Source organism: Colossoma macropomum, unplaced genomic scaffold (genome assembly GCF_904425465.1).
Source record: "Colossoma macropomum unplaced genomic scaffold, Colossoma_macropomum, whole genome shotgun sequence".
Lineage (NCBI taxonomy): Eukaryota > Metazoa > Chordata > Actinopteri > Characiformes > Serrasalmidae > Colossoma > Colossoma macropomum.
Window position 1 is genome coordinate 19,959,373 of NW_023494796.1, and position 18,104 is coordinate 19,977,476.

Here is an 18,104-nt window from a genome sequence, read left to right on the forward strand (position 1 = left end):
TCATCCAGTAGGCGACGAGACAAGACGAGAGGAGACGTGAGGGCGGGAATTAAAATAACAACAACAATAACAAAGGATTTTATTTTCAACCTAAAACCTAAAAAAGTCCTCTACCACTTTGACTTCACTGGGAAGATCTACATTTGAACTGCCTTAGTCAGCAATAAATATATCTAATTTATAATAAAACATAACGCCTATAATGCGAAGTAAACTGGTCGCCCCCTGCTTGTTGTGTTTAAAATAACCCAATAACAATGAATTGAAAGTGGTGAATAGTACAGGTTGTGCAGCATAACGTTCCCTGTCAGCCCCATATTAATTTATATTGACATTATATTGACTTTATACCAATGTTCCAAATGATTAATCGATAGTAAAGACACAAATATAGTTTCTAGGAGTTTTTTCCCAAACCGGACTACAAATTCTGTCGGCCTGATTGCGTCACTATCACAGTCCAGCGGAGCGGCGCCAGCAATGACTCATGGGTTTTGTAGTTCAGTTGTATTCTAAACGTTACAGTGTATTCGCAGCTACATTGTATTCGCATCTAATGTGCTTGTGTGCTTTCACTTACAGCTTTAAGTGAGTTTAAATCCATCAAAAATATCCTTCTGGCGAAATAAATCAGCTATACATGCTTGATTAAAGAGGATTTCTACACAACCAGCAGATGGCGGAGTAATGCACCGTTCTCTCCATTCAAACTTAAGGCAAAGACAGTTCAACACAGTCAAAGGTCCACTAGAAAGAAATGTGTTTTATGTTATAAGTTAGCAAAGCATTCTTTGTCCTATCTATAAGTCATTATAATTATGTTATATAATAGAATAACCAACTATATCATGACATGATTAAGCCTATATCGCTACTAGTAGGGCTATGTATTATAAATGTTATTAATTCTATATCTAACATAATTTTGTCAAGTTGCACTATTCAATGCTATAATACAGCCATTATAACTATATAATTTAGGGCCTAATTATAATGAGGCCCATATTCTTACTACATATATGCATATAAATGAGACATGTATGAGCAATAATTTTCTCACATCCATCTCGTATAACATTCTCCACTTTTGTATCATATATAATCATTTTTTTAAAATGTATTCTATATCATTCATCATCATTCTATTTACATACCATCTGTCACTATTATTTAGTAAATGTCTCAGTATTTGGTACATCCACCTTCATCCCATCTTGATCTATGTTTGTTTATATAAAATAGGAGAGTCTACATTATGTTCCCAAACATGTACATTGCACAAAACATAACACAAAAACTTTTTAATTCACTTTTCACATAATTTCATGAGAGCCATTTGAGTCCATAACATTTTATTTTTTTAGTAATGCAGATATTCTTCATTTTCCAGTCACTGAAACTCCATCTGAATTACTGCTTGTGTAAGCATGAGATAATGACCATGCTCTCATCTGATCTGTTTGCACATCAACACTATCTATCTATCTATCTATCTATCTCTCTCTCTCTCTCTCTCTCTCTATATATATATATATATATATATATATATATATATGCATTTAAAACAAAACCAAAATAAAAAAAAAAATCATACTCTGTCATATAAAGTGACAACATTTAAACTTTGAGGACCAAAAACTGGCAAGTTATGCTTTTGTTCAGCTCTGATAGTTTGTCGTTAGCTCTCCATTCTGTGTCTTATTCTAAAAACGCAATTTAACTTAACTGACACACTTAATATACACAGAGGCAGTTTTCGTAAACTTCATTCATTCTATCATGGAGAAATTCCTTTTAGACTCAGAGTTCCTTATGTAGGCATAAGAGCCTGGCGCCGACTACAGAATGATGACACGACTTCAGTGAGTGGTCTGTTAGAGCAGGCTGACCAGTTTAATGGAGAGCTAACAACAAACTCAATTACTAACATGAACCTTTTCTAAAATATAGCCCACTGCTGCTTTCCTTTTAAAATCACTTAATATTTCATGAGACACATAAAGATGTCAATATTTCAGCCACATCAGAAATACAGAAAGAGAGTTCATTAACTGTGAACTGCTCAGTGGTAGTTCACGTAGGAATAGAACAAAGAACTTTCTGTGTCCTATTCTAAGTCTCTCTGTGTCTTATCCTCCAAAGATGGAGTTCATCTAGGCTAAGCTACAACAGTAAGCTACTACGGTAGATGGATCGCAGAGGATGACGCAGAAGTTATATTTTTGTCTTTCCGCATCTGGTCTTGAAAACAGCCTACATGTATTTCTGAAAACCTCTACAAAGTTTACAGAAATTACAGGGTGATTTTCAGACAATGAGTCTGATAAAACTGAGCTTTTCGGTAAAACAGTTGAGGAGATGGAGAGTGTGGGATTTCCCAGAGTTCTCTTTCTTCTACCCTGCATTGGTTTAACATGAAAAGCATGTGGTTTGTTCCATAACATGATGCTCTGAGAAAATTTGAATCTCCGTTTCCAATTTTTCACAGCCTAGGGGAGACTGAACCACAACCTGCGAGTTATTTTGGAAATGTCAGCAAAACTACTGAGCGGCTACAACTTTTTCCCCTCTCAGTTTTGTTTTGAAAAAAAGTTAGGTTTCCTTTTTGACATTGCGTTTTTAATATTCAGTTGTCTAATATTCAGTTGAGCCTGGCACCGACTACAGAATGACAACATGACTTCAGTGAGTGGTCTGTTAGAGCAGGCTGACCAGTTTAATGGAGAGCTAACAACAAACTTAAATATCTAAAATGAACCTTTTCTAAAATATAGCCCACTGCTGCTTTCCTTTTAAAATCACTTAATATTTCATGAGACACATGAAGATGTCAATATTTCAGCCACATCTATCAGAAATAAAGAAAGAGAGTTCATTAACCATGAACTTCTCAGTGGTAGTTAATGTAGCAATAGAATAAAGAACTTTGTGTCTTATAATTTTAGTAATTTTGTTAGTGGCGTTATAACTGTACTGATGTGGTTTAATATAATAGATGTGTTACGTTGCACCAATCACTTATCAACATTTGTATCTGTGTTCGTCACCACCCCTTTAGAACGACCCACCTTCGATCAACCTGGGATGCCCCTGCGCCAGAGCGATGAGGTAGGTGCCAGACAGCTGTTGCAACATTTAACCTCCACATGGTTTGTTCCATAACATGATGCCATAACATAACAACTTCCAGGTGCTCGACTTCTTATCAGGATGGTGGTGTACAGTATTGAGCAGCGCATCTTCATAGTAAGAACCTATTGGGTCACCAATTCGTTTAAGCGATGTCAGAGTGAATTTAGGAAGAAATATGGTGTTTGTGACGTACCCTCAAAGAGTGTTATTCAGAAGATGGTACGGAAACTGGAAATGACAGGATCGTTGATCCCTTCTCATGGTGGAGGCCGCCCGAAAATGTCACAGGACACAATCAATGATGTGCAACATCGTCTGCAGCAATCGCCTACGAAACCTCTGAGACGCCTAGCACAGGAGACTGGGAGGTCTTATTCAACATGTCAGAGAGCTGCAAAAAGGGCAAAACTGCATGCGTATCGTGTCACTGTCGTTCAGGAGCTCAAAGCAAGTGATATGAAAAAAAGAGTCAGACACTGTCACTGGTTCCAGGCGTTTGTGAGGGACAACGAAGGAATCTTGGACATCACATGGTTCTCGGATGAGGCGTGGTTCCATTTGTCGGGGTATGTTAACACGCAAAACACCCGTATATGGGCCCTTGAAAACCCCTTTGCCACTCACCAAAAACTGCTCCATGATCAAAAAGTCAGTGTATGGTGCGCAATGTGTCGGTTGCACATCATAGGCCCCATTTTCTTTGACACCACCGTGAACACTGATGTGTACCTGGACATTTCTGAACAGTTTGTGAATCAACTGGGTGATCATGAGTTAACAGAAGGTTATTTCCAGCAAGATGGAGCAACGTATCACACATCGGCAAGGAGCATGGCAGAAATTGAGTCCTTCTTCGGCAACAGGGTCATTTCAAAGGGGCTTTGGCCACCACGGTTGCCGGATCTGACACCACCAGACTTCTTCCTTTGGGGTATGCTCAAAGGAAAAGTGTATTGGAACAAGCCTCGGAGTGTGGAAGATTTGAAGGAAAACATCCAACGTGAAATTGATGCTATTGCCCCCGATATGCTTGCTGATGCATTCAGGAACATGGAGCGCCGCGTCGAAATGTGTCTGGCAGAAAACGGAGACCACTTCCAGCATCGCATGTAATACAATCGATTACACATACGTCAAGGTATGTAGCGTATTTTTTTTGTTCAGATTGCTTCATCCTAACGGGAGTTACAACAGAATATTCGGGGCCTCTTTCAAGTGAATCTCCCTGTATAAACCCCATTCATAAACCTAAAGCCAAAGAAAAATAAACTAAGAAGACTAGTTCACGCTGTGTACATTAGAGGCTGTAGCATAACAATGGACATTCAATAATCTTCTGACCATCTTATATAATAACTCATCCTATGCACATCTTTGGTTGGCTGTGCCAAATGAAAAAAAAACAAAACTGTGCTTAAAACTGGCCTTGGTCAGGCCTCAATACTGGGTCAGGAGGAACAGGAGTTTCACTTCAAAGTCAAAACAGGCTCTGAAGAAGAACAGTGACAATAGTGGTATTTCACACCTATTGCAGTGCAAAAAACATGGTTTCAGGCATCAGAGTTGCAAAGAGCATGCATGACTTTCCATTACTTCTGTTTTTACTCTCCATCTATTCTCTTAAAGACCTGCCCTCATTCACTGTTGACTTCTAAACCTTATCTAACACTCTTGATCCAGTAAATCTTCATCATCACCTGAAAAGAAGGAGGGAAGATGAGTCATATTGAGGTTGGAACTTAACATCTGCTGACTGGAACATAGTGTGGTTTTGCTTCCGCCTAACCCGAATATATAGGCTCGCCTTCTCAAACAGTAAACACGCAGAATGCGAGATCACAAGAAAACAATGCTGTTTGCCTGGATTGGTGAGTTACATACATATTAATTTTTAAAAAATATTTTTAAACAAATAATAAACCGAAAGTTGTTTAATTTTTTAAATGTTTTAAATGTGAATTTGCTGTCACAAAATACCCTCTTAGTTCTCGGCTTGGAAATTCAGTTGTAGTAAAAGACAGAACCTGTAGGAATAATCAGATCCTTACATTATACACTATACAAACATATACCTTTACAAACGTCTATTCCAAACAAGTTGAGACAGTATGTGAAATTCAAAACGAAAAAAATGAAAGAGGTGATTTGTAAATCTACTTTGACTGGCGTTTAAATGAAAACGAAAGCAAAAACAAGATAATTGTTGTTTTACTTTATCAACGTATATGCTGATGCTTATTCTGAAATTGATTCCTGCAATATGTTTCAAAAAGTTGGGATGGGGCAATTTAAGACTAGGAATGTTTTGAAATGTTAAAAAAACATCCGAAACACGTGATGGATTCCACACCACTTGGGGTCAAGAGACACTGGTGATGCACTGATTCACAGTGGAAATGTGCCGTCAGATGAATCAACCTTTCAGATTGTTCATCGAAATGATGGTCATTATTTTCTCAGGTCAAAGCAGAAAAGAGTCATCCAGATAGTTACCACCATTAAAACCGTTTAAAAGCCAGGGTCTGTCATGAATGATATGGGGGTGTGTTATTGCCCATGGCATGAATAATTTGCACATCTGTGAAGGCATGATTAACGCTGAAAGATATATACACATTCTGGAGCAGCAGTTTGTCGCCATCAGAACATGTATCCCCATAATAGTACCTTTACAGGAAAAGACAAAACAAACAATCTAAACTTCTAGTGTAAGTTAATTACATCTGGCCATTTCTGCTGATTCATTTGTCATGAAAGTTTGACACAATGCAAATGGAAGCTGGCATTTTCAAATTATGTAACAAAAAATGAAAAAGAAAAAAAAAAAACATCCAAAAATGGAGGTATAGAGTTTTGTTCTGACAGCAATGATATGCTGCCTTCTAGACGCCTTCCTTTTTCAGGGACATCCATGTCAGATTCTGCAAGTTACAACAGCACGACTTTGTAATCAGAGATTGTGGGTGCTAGACTGGCCTGTCCGTCTCCCATCTGCTGTAAATTTGGATCAGAGCATGTGTGCGGTGCAGAGAGCAGCTTTTCAGAAAGTTGGAGAGTCAGTGTTTTCTGTCGCTCCAACATCATTACCGTATCACTCCATCCCTCGAGCCAGACAGTCCTTGTTTCCACACACTGCTTGACATGAGTGATGCAGCAGCTTGACTGCTACAGCTCGCACACCACAGCCATTCGTACACAGCGTTTGCGCTGGCAAAATGTTCAGCAGACCCACTTACTGGGAATTCTCACTGATCGCAACAAAGATCTACAGACACTACACAGATTCAGTCTTGTGTCGTCCATTTAGCTGTGAGAATGATAAAGAAGGTAAAGAAGGTGTTAAAAGCACGTGTTTCTCATTTTCTAGCTCGTGACTGGGCCGTCGCTTCAAATTTATACTCTCCAAAAAAGCCTATTTTTGTTTTAACTTAATAATAAAGCGAGTAGTGTCATGAAATAAAGTGTGTAGTGTCTTGTCCGTACATTCAAGACATAAAATAAATATCATAGGAATGGATCATATGGGGCGGACACTGAGCGGAGCAGTTTCTCTGATGTATGAGTGAAAAATAGAAAATCTGGAGCGCTGTGATTACAGGAGCGCTTTGAGTGGAGAGGATCTCCAATCACATGGTCCAACCTGGGTTAACTGGTGTCTCCAGTGCTAAAACCATTATTAAGTGTTGTTAAAAGGAGAAGTGATATACTCCTGTCCCCATTTAAAAAATCTAATATTTTGTTCAGTTTAATACAGGCCAAACAGAATTTACTTATCACTGTTGTTGTTATGAGCGTTTTGCATACTGTCTCAACTTTTCTGGGATTGGGTTTGTACAAAATGGGTTCTTCACAGCCACTGAAAGGTTCTAAAGGAGGCCAAATTTGTTCTTCTATTTGTCTCCTGTATGTTTAACCCTCTACTGCATGCATTATGAGAGCAATTAAAAAATACATTTAATTCACTTTTCTTGCATAAAATGATCCTTGCTTTATTTTTTCAAACCGATCCTTAAATTTAAAAACATTAAAAAAAAATTAAAAATAAAAAGATGTGTGCTGGGGTCCTTTTGGAGTATGTCGACAATGGGAAGAAATGATACAAAACTGTGTTCTCTGAAGTGATGAGACCTGGCTTGTGACTGGTCAAATCCATTCCACCGTTGGTCAGTGTTGCTTCTAGGCAACAAACATATTTCTGAAAATTCTCATAACAAAAAAAAAATTGATACTGAATGTTGAAAAAAACAGGTTTAAATGTGCCCACTAAGAGAGTATGACCAAGCACGTGCTTTTTATTGACTTACTCAAACTCTTCCCTTTATTGTTAACCTTTTTATTGTCTTTAAATATGGATAATGTTATTGTAAAGTGAGAAAAATATGTTTGTTGCCCTGAGGCAACATCGTGTAATAGAGGGTTAAGAGTCTAATATGGCTAATTATTTTAAAACAAAGCAGGTGCATGTACAACTGATGACAATTACAAGTGAAGCAATGCTTAAGGCACCACCTTGCAATGCTTAAAGCATGATGAGTTCAGTATGACCATTTAGCAGACCAGTTATTATCCAGACCAGGCATGTTGATGCAAAACCCACAGGATAATTATAGTTGAGTCTAGTTTTGTCTAGTATGGTTGGCCTAATGCTCACTAATCATTTTCTCCCCAACAGCGATCATTCTTCTGTCAGTAAAGTCTTTGAAAGCCTTAGAAACGAAAACGGTGAAGCTGGGAAGTCTAGTGACGCTGAAGTGTGACATGTCCTACCATCATGAAATCTTCTGGCTAAAGATAGGTGCTGACTATCAGCCAAAAGCTCTAATGATGATGGGGCTGAAAAACGATGGTGCTTTATCAGTCGCATGGAATTCCAACGAAACCCATTACGAAGGCTGCGTTGTCGACCGGTTAATCGGACTGAAGATTTTAAAAGTGTCCAACAGTGACCTCGCCATGTACTTCTGTGCAGCTTCAAATGGAAAGCGTATGGAGTTTGGGAAAGGAATACATCTGCAGAGTAAGGATTAATATATCCTTAAAGGGCATTCTGGCCAAAAACTAGCATTTAATATTTTATTTGTTATATCATATAGTTTATATCATATTTATTTTTTTGTCCTTCTGTGTTCTCTCACTGCAGTATACAGCATGTATTATGCAAACACATCACACAGTTATTGGGAATCCCTACAGCGCTCAACAAATCCTTACTGCTAGTCACTGACATAGAGGCTAATAAATACATCTGATATAATACTAATGTCAGTTAGTTGTTAAACCTTTTTCTTTGTTTAAGGAATTAAGGAATTCAGCCAGTGAACAAAACAGCCCACCCCTCAACAATTGGAGCCTTTAAAGTGTATTTGTATATTTAAGATACATCATCAGAAAAGGGTTTTCCTAGCCTTTAAAACAGGAAATATCACAATACACACTATCACAGCACTGTGGTAAGATCTGAGTATGCATGTTTACAACAGACAACAATGTGCCTTTAATAATTTAGTTTTTAGCCTATTTTGTATTTAGTCTATTGCTCAGCATAGCAGGTAGACCGTCCATGCTAACCACATTTCTTTTGTCATTTTCAGCTGAAGAGACAACACAAGTACAAAGCAATCAAGGTAATTTACATAACATTGCTGTATTACTTATGAGTGCAGCTTATAAATTTATTCTTTTTGGACTATGTTTTCTTGTTCCTTAACAGTTCTTTGCTTGCACATATTGTTCTAGGAAAAAAAGAATCTTTACATTATTATTACAGCTTAAAAAGTTTCCTTACACTCACACATTTCAAATCATTCTTTAAAGAACCATCCATTCTAGGTTCCTTCTCCATTTAAAAGTGGTTCTTCTAAAACACAATGCCTTTTATTTTTTATGGTGTACTTGAAACATGAAAATGGCACTGTGTCTATTCAACCGGATGACACAAGGCTGGAAGTGCTTTTTTTGATCGTCCCCCGCACATCCTTTGTGCCCCACAATGACCTTGCATTTCTTCCTTTTTCTCTTCATCAGACTCAGAAACATCCAGCAGCTCAAAAGGACCGTTTAACACTCACATCATCATAGCCAGCGCGCTGAGCTGTGGGCTGCTGCTCATGGTAGTCACCATCGTCGCCGTGCATGTGATGACCAACAGAAAAAGGACGGGGATGTGAGGGAAGAAAAAAAGCTATATCACTCAGGGGATGAAAATAACATTCTTAATTCATAATGGATGTTCAGATAAAGTCATTTTGGATCATTTCTTTTAACACAGTGTAAAGAGCTGCATTTACAATTTATGTTAAAAACAAGTTTTGTCCCAACAATTATATTGCACAAAAAAAATCTCCATTTTTGTCATTTTTCATCTTTCGACATAATTTGAGAAAATCAGCTGCCCTTTACACTGTATCACGAAGAATGGATCAATAGAAGTGCTCTTTACGTTAACTTACATTAAGTGGATGGTAACAAGTAACTGACCAACTTTGTACTTCTGCTCAAGCTGTTTTTGTATTTTGTTGTGTTTTTGTGTTCACCTTTTCACCAAAGTCTACTAACCTCTGACTCTACATTGACCAAAAATGCATTTGAACATTGTAACTATTTAAAGTTGGACTTTTCTCCTGGGACGGAGGACAGCTTAGACTGTGTGGGCAGATACATTAAGATACGTCACTGTCTAAACACACTGGATTAGAAGCAGGTACCACCCTCTGTATGTTTTGTCAGCTTGGAATAGTGTAGCAGTCAGAGTTTTCTTCCATGTTTTTGGCTGGGTAAGGTAGCTGTTTGTGAGTTTAGAATACTTTGTTCTGTTTATTTGTTTTCTTTGGTACTGTCTATTGTCTCCCTCTTAGGTAGACTGCCCAGCCAACCAGTTCAACTCGGCTATATTACTATATTACTATATATACTATGGTCTTTATTTACAGCTTAACCTGTTTGTATGTGTGACTTATTTAGCTGTATAATAAACTTTAGCTCCTCCATGCTCTTGTTAACATTCCTTGCTCCTCTTAAACCTGAGCCTACAGCTGGGATGTAACAACTGGTAAACTTTAATGAAGTTCTTCAGGCTACTTCATAAAATGTTCACAAAATATTCCTTTCAGAGAAAACCACTTTTAGCACAACATCAGACTGAAATTGCAGGGAGACTCTTAGTGTAGAGCAGAATTCCAACCAGACACAGCACGGAGCTGGAAACGTCAAAGTCTGGGCTGATTTTCTTACAGTGTTTTCGGTGAGCTTGTGTTTACCGATGAGATCATGAACTTCGAAATGTACAAAGATTTTCTGAATGTAACTGAAATGTCTTGAGATGGTCCGTTTAAAAAATAAAATAAATGGCACTTAGTTTGATGTTTTGTTTCCTAACATGAACTTATTGCCTTTTTAAGTATTGTGCAAATGTCTAAATGCTTTTTTGGCTGGGGGGTAAACAAGGAGTATTAATATCTAGGCTTATAATTAAATTAATAATCCTGAAATATTTATCATACATATTTTATTCAGTAACTGAAATGAAACTAGCATGTTTTTTTTATGAGAGTGCTCATGAGGAACTGAAATGTGGTCAGACAAACAGACCATTAGAGCTTTAAAGGTTAAAAGTCACCTCTTGTGACTTTTGAATAATAAAAAACACATATCTGTCTTTTCAAAGTTAAAGTGAATGGGGAAATATGAAAAATGACTGATCCTGTTATTATTTATCGGTTTCTTCCAGTGTATTGATGTAAGATTATAGTCAGACTTGTTGAGTCAAACTATGAATAGTAAAGATAAATTCTATGGTTAAGATGTTAACAAAGTGATTCAGAGTGGCTCAATATAAAATGGCTCACTGTAGAGACTTACCAGTTTCTGTTTTCTTTACAGTGGCGGTGATAGGAACCAGGGATCATCGTGTGATTCGAGTGATTTTTCCCAGTTTCCCTGGAATACAACAGCACTACACTGATTACAAGTGATCTTGTAGTGTTTAACAGGGCCAGTAATAGTAGCTAATAGTTACACCACTGATAATAATAGTCTTTATTTTTATACCACCCTCCATATAAACAGGCAGCTTAGAGTGCTTTATAAAGGAAGACTGACGTAAAGGACTGTTGATAAAGCAAAAAGAGAGTGTTGATAAAAAAGTAAAAGAAACATAAAAAGAAAAACAACTGTTTTGTGTGTAACCTAGACCCCACCGGCTAACCACTGAGTTCTTATCTGTTCTGACATGTAATCAAACAGCTTCCTTTTTAGTTTTAGCATCAGGTATGAATGGTCTTATAAGATTAAATGATAAGAGTGATTGTGTGACTGATAAAGAGGTGAAGAGTTACAAGCCTATAAATTGTTTGGGCTTAAAACTAGGCGATCTGAAACACGCTCTGCTACAGGAAGAGGTTTCTCAGCTCTGCATCTGTGTCCGTACGACAGTAAGAGGAAGTGGTTTTAGAGCAGACCATTTCACACCTCTGTGGAGCCCTGAGTAGCTCTAACCCACCAGAGAATCACTTGAACAACTAAAAGATTTTAATTTGAATAGTGACATAGAAATAGTCCAGAATCTTAAATACGTTTTCTTCTTCTTCTTGTACACGTCATAACATTCATAATTTTGTAATATTTTTAAAACTTTCTGTTGTTTATGTCAAGGTTTAATTAAATTAAATTTTCGATGTGGAGAGAGACAGAGAGAGAGATAGACAGGTAGTCAGATAGATAGATAGACCTCTTCCGTGAAGAAGGGCTCATTCAGCTCTAAGCCTGCTTAAGCTAGTAGCAGTAAAATTGAGCATAAAGGAGCGACCGATGGACACATCATTTAAACACAGTGTGATAACACTGTAAACAGTCTCAGCTTGGCCTTCATGTAATCTAATGTCAAAGACTGCATATCAGACTCTTCTTCTGGCTCAGCAACACAGAGACACGATGCTGCACGGATGCTGGACTTTAATGTTTTTTCTCGGTAAGTCTCCACAACCATCGACAAACCGCTGGCCTCTATTTCAGTAACCTCATCTACTGAAATGATGGAACTTTATCTCTTGACTGCACGCAATTTAAAATTAGATCTCAAGTATGGCTACTCAGCTATTCTAAACAGCAGCACATCATAACTCCACCATCAGCCATTGAAACCTAGAAAAAGTGATAGAGCAATGTCAATTTACTGACATATAGATATTCAATAGTTTTGAAGGTTGTACTGTTGGTTGGACGATTGTAAAAGAAACGAGCCACTTTAGAAAAAGGCTATGCAACTATAGCAGTAATACTAGATTAAATATAGACTACTTGCAGGCTACTTGTTATTCATGCTGAATCTAAACACAGTTAAACCATTTCTCTGCATATTTATATGCACAACACACTAGAAACACATGCTTGTGTTCATGTTTTTATTTATTCATTTGTTTTAATTAGACCGATCTTCATTAGAATCGGCCACCAACAGCCATTACCATTTGCCCATCAGGAGTGGCCACAGCCAAACGTCAGCAGCACCTGCCATAAGTATCTGCCACTCAAGAGTGGCATCAGCCAAACGTCATTAGCACCTGCCATCAGTATTTGCTGCTCAAGAGAGGCATTAGCCATTCACTTATAAGAGTCAGTCATCGGTATCTGCTATTTAAAACTGTAAAAACGCAATGTTTTGATATCCAGCTGTTTATAAGTCTAGCTAGTCTCCACTGAAATCACTGCTCATTCTCGTAAGTGATGTTTTCGTCAAGGCACATACATGTTAACCTATTAGTGAATAATATTACATTTTTCTGTGAATATATTCAAATGTGTTACTATTAATAGAATATGTCAGTTGACCATATGGAATTATACATGCAAAGTCATGTATTTCATTATTTACGTATGTTTATGTTCTCTGTAATGTATGCTGACGTAGCAACGAATGATCCTGGTACAAACTATTTCATTTGGCTGGTACACCTTTTGGTTGTCTCAGTTATTCGGACTAGGCTGTCAGTCCTGGGAGACAAATCTGCTTATTTCTATGTAAGAGCAGATGTGAAACTTAAGAAGTTCCTCTACCAACATATCACATTACTGCCTAAAGTAAAAGCATGCACTGGTTTAACCTTTAGACTTTTAACTTTGCAAAGGTACTTCTGCTTTTTATCAATGCTATTATTCACAGCATTGTTTTTAACAAACTACATCCAATGTCACTAACACTAAACAGTTAATGAACACATGAAAGCTACTTAGCAAAATTAAAGTAGTATTTATGTTTAAGATCAAGGTTTGTACATTGATTATGTGCTTTTAGGGTTTTCACAGCTGCCAACTTGTGAAATGGCCATGGTGCCACTGAGCAGCAGGTGCCACTGGGGTTTGGCCAGTGCACACAGGCCTATGTTTCCTGGGTTGTTTAATAAATCCGCTGATAAATGGTCTTTACAGCATTTGGATTTACCCTGAATAACAGATCACAGTTAATTCAATAATAGGTTTGAGTACGTCTGTAACAAGCTGTGTTATTGGTAACTTTCTGTGCCGCAACAAAAGCTTACATGTAATGTATATTCAAGCTAGTATCACTGCTATGGTCACATAACTTTTGTTGAAGTGGGTCATTTAGCTTAGAATTGTCCATCCACCATCACAACCTACAAAATTAAGACTATTTGTAGTCTATAATTGCTTCAGGGTCTCAAAAGCTGACTGACAGTTCTCTGACCAGTTGAAGTCTTGCCTTTTACTTGTTTCAAGGAGGCAGCAATGCAAGAAACCCTCCCACTCAAACTTTCTGTAATAAAAAGCTTTCTAGCTGCTTTTGGGTGGGCCACTTGCACATGGCCAATTCCCTTCCCATCTAAGCGGTACCCCAGGAAAATCTCTCCAGCACTCTCTGGTCAGCCTGTCAATTTATTTTCCTCTCTATTGGGTCAGGCCTGGGTTCATTACATGACTTGGAATTGGGTACCAAGTCATGTTGTCATTCACTGAGAGCACTGAGAGCTGGAAACAGAATTAGGCAAGAATGCCATGGGGGACATAAGTTCAACAGCTAATTGACCTATCAACCGCTTCAGTTCAGCTCTTTCTTTGGCTAACCTGCATGCAGGGCATGGGTGACGCACCCCTTCACACAGAATGCAGCAAGTCTTTGAGAGAGTGTAGTCTTCCCTGGGGACCATGAAAGTACCCCTCAGAGTCTCCAGTGCTTCACGGCGGCTTAACACCACATGCCCCCCGCCTGAAGCTCAACTTGTTGCTTGCTAGGTCTACTTGGCACTCCTTATTTCTCAAAATATCAAGGCTCAGAGTGCACGTCTTTCTCTTAAACTACCCGGATTAAATGGCACATATTCTTGCCCCCGACTCTCAGAATCAGTCACACTCTTCCCTTCATTGTGTTAACTCACCAGTCATAGTGTGTAGGTGAACTGTCATGTCCTCCAGCCTGAACACGCAAGAACCACTTCTGCACAGGCCACTGTAACAGACAACCCTGTGTCGAAATGGATGGAAATGTGGCAAAAGTCTGTTGTAGATGTCCACCCCACTACCACCACTGCCTTCATTGTTATTATTGGCAAGGGTGGTGCTCATTTGGAATTCGCAGAACGAAAATGAGGCGGGCCGCATTATCCCGCTTACTGCTATACCAGCGAGTTTTCTGCTGACTTCCATCCCAACTGGCAAGCCCTAGCCAGATAGCCCAGCTGGCCACACGACCAGCACCAGCAGTTGCATGCCACTAACTTTGTGGCAGTGGGACTAGCCAATCTGTTTTATCATTTCCATCATCTGCTCAGCCCATGCTGGCATATGTGACATGCTTGAGTCACCTCCTGCTCCAGCTGCAGGACTGGAGGTGTCTGTGCAAAGCCGCTGACATGGAGTCAATTTTGTGCCAAAAGTTTCAACAAAACACTAAAATCCACAAGCAAAATATTACTATTAAAATGTCCAAAATATCTATATATACAACCCAACATTTCCCAAAAAGTTGGGGTGCTGTGCCCAATGTAACACTTTTTTGGAAATGGGGTTGTATTTCAAATACAAGGCAGATCACAGCTCTCAGAGTGGATGTGGCAACACATTCAGAAGACTTCTCACTCCAAAACATTTGACCAAACGAGAGTGCATGTGAACTTCCTCTAATCACCCACTCCTTGTTAAAAAGTGTTAAAAGTTAAAAAGCCAGGAGCAAAAGAAAGATTCCAATGTATCAGCAAAATCAGCAAACCATAAAAATAATAAAGCAAAATAATAAATTTATATCAAAAACCGTGAAAATCAAGGCCTCTTGCAAGCTGTGTGGATTCATAGCTCAACTGAGTCACTCTGATTAACTGGTCATGGGCTAGCTCGCTCTGAACCTGAAAGTGAATGTGAGCATAAGCTTGTCTGGCTACAGTCACAATATTGTTAGCTAGAACCTTCAATGAACCCCCAGCCTGCTTTCAGTGGTTATACAGCTTGGGCCAGTAATACTGTTGAAAATGCCTCTGGAGCACCACACCTAATGCATTGTAGCCAGATGTCCCACTAAGGTCAAGTAACAGGCAAGCTAAAGCATCATCAGTCAAATAAAGTGTCAGCTACACAGCTTTCTGCTCATTGGACCACTAGAATAATTTGGAATACTATCAGTCCAAATTGTGCATGGAAAACTTCCCAATCTGCTTTACTAGAATACTTAGAAGTTTTTAAGCTCACCACTAAGCATCGTACCTGTGCACTGTCATCTTTGTTTACATCACTCAGCATTTCTGTCATACCAGAAGCCTGGGGTAGTACGGCCTGTTGGCTGGTCTCAGTGCCCGCTAGAGCACAGAAAAATAAGCCTCGCTGCTCGTTTCTTTAGCCCTTTCACTGTACTGTACTACACGTAAATAGATCTTAGTGAAATAATAACCTAGAACAAACATGCAAAACCATTTTCTAAACACACTCCAATAACTTTCATTCATTTTTGTTTATCTAAATTATCTAATAGTACTCGAATGTATTTGAATGTGCAATCATACTGATGTATTTCTCAGACATCTGGAATTCAGTTGGATTGGTGATGTAGGACTTGTGATTCTCATTTGTTTTAACAAGTAAATGGATTTTGTCTTCCAGCCCTGCTTACCATCCCCTCAGTGACCGATGCTGTGACGATGCAGCTTGGACACAGTGCCACCGTTTCTTGTCATCTGAACTGTTCTACAGTCACATGGTGGAGTAAAGGCATAGAGGTTTTTCAGATTTTTAAGATTTTTGAGTTTTCTGAAGGGAAATGCACTGTAGCTCCAGAGTTTAAGGACAGGACTGAATGTTCTGAAGAGAAGATCAGAGGAGGAGATGTTTCCCTCACTATAACTTCTGTCGTGTACAATGACCAAGGCTGGTACTACTGCTCTTGTGATGGAAAGGACCAGTGTAATAGGAGGATTGAGGTACTAGGTAGGTGATCTTATTCAATAAGCTTCTGTAATAAGCCAGTGTGCTGTGAGCCCTGAACAAAATGGTTGTTTTAAAACTGCATTTATACACAATATATCTGAATGTCTGTAGACACCTCTTTATCCAGCATTTTATCCAGCCTCTACTCTTCTGGGAAGGATTTACACTAGATGTTAGAACATTGCTGTGATGATTTGATTGCATTCAGCCACTAGAGTGTTAGTGAGATGTTGGATGATTAGTTATGGATCACTCCAACTCATCCCAAAGCTATTAGATGGAGCTCCATGACTCCAGAGAACGCAGCTGCCTAACAGCTTCCTGCTGAGGGGCTTTATACCTCACTAGCCAGCAACTAGTCCAAAGTATTCCATTTTCTGAAATACACATTAATTACACACGTCTATAACCTAAGAATAGTTCAACCGGTTTGCATTAAAGTGTCTGTAGTTACTGAATAATAAGCTCCAGTATGTAATAAGCCTGGGATTTTAAGGGGTTAAATTATTGGAAACTGACCAGTGAAGTTGCTCATTAATTATTGTTTTTATATTTTATCCCAGTTCCTACCACCTTAAGTATCTCTTTTGGAGGTAAGGCTACACTCCCTTGCTACGCTGAAACAGACAAACGGACGGTGGACTACTCTGCCTATGTGCTGTGGGAAAAGGACGAACAGCAGGTGTTGAAGCTCGAGAATGGAAATATGTCGTATGGTTCTGGATTTGAGCAGAGGGCCACAGTGTCAACAGAAAGCTATAGAAAGGGTGACCTCTCTCTGACCATCGATTGTGTCACATTCTCTGATTCTGGATTATACAGATGCTCCCTTAAGGACGGAGGACATGGATACCCCGGCGCCATCATTCTGGTTGTTGAAGGTTATTACATTTCCATTGTCTTTGGTACTCACTTACATTAAAAGAACTACAAAATGTTAGCAAAATGTTTTTAGCTAAGGAGCACTGAATGTTTTATTTTTACACCCAATGCTCCTTTTTTTCTTCATCAGACTCCAGCAGCTCAGGAAGTCGTGTCACACCGTGTCACACCAACATTATCATAGCCAGCGCGCTGAGCTGCGGGCTGCTGCTCATGGTTGTCACCATCATTGTCGTGCATGTGATGACCAACATAAAAAGGCTTCAGCTGTGATACATGTATAAATCCCGCCCGTGCATGTGTTCAAGCTCAGCAGCAAGCATGGCAAAGAAAAAGGAGCTAAGAGGAAAAATTATTCAATTGCACTAAAAATGCAATGGCTACAAGAAGATATCCCAGACACTTAGAGTTCAAAGACACAGTTGGAGGTATCATTCGTAAGTTTAAAACTCATGGTATGCATGATACAAAGGCCATCGTACACCAGCAAACAAAAAGAACACCACTCCTATGGTCAAGCATGGAGGAGCAGCAGTCCTGTTAAGGGGTGTTTTGCTGCTGTGGGAACTGGCAAACTTGCCCTTTTGACTGGCATCATGGATTTGTTGAAATACCAGGTCATTTTGGAGAAGAATGTGTTGTCTTCAGTGCATAAATTGAAGCTTGGT

General features: G+C 38.8%; 1 protein-coding gene across 1 annotated transcript; it reads left to right on the top strand.

The window, feature by feature from the left end:
* The first annotated feature begins 16,268 nt into the window (after nucleotides 1-16,268).
* LOC118816827 (matrix remodeling-associated protein 8-like) lies at nucleotides 16,269-17,709 on the top strand. The gene is made up of 3 exons (XM_036583422.1): nucleotides 16,269-16,554; nucleotides 17,118-17,459; nucleotides 17,567-17,709. The coding sequence occupies exons 1-3, from the start codon at nucleotides 16,269-16,271 to the stop codon at nucleotides 17,707-17,709; spliced, it is 771 nt and encodes a 256-aa protein (XP_036439315.1).
* The last annotated feature ends 395 nt before the right edge of the window (nucleotides 17,710-18,104 follow it).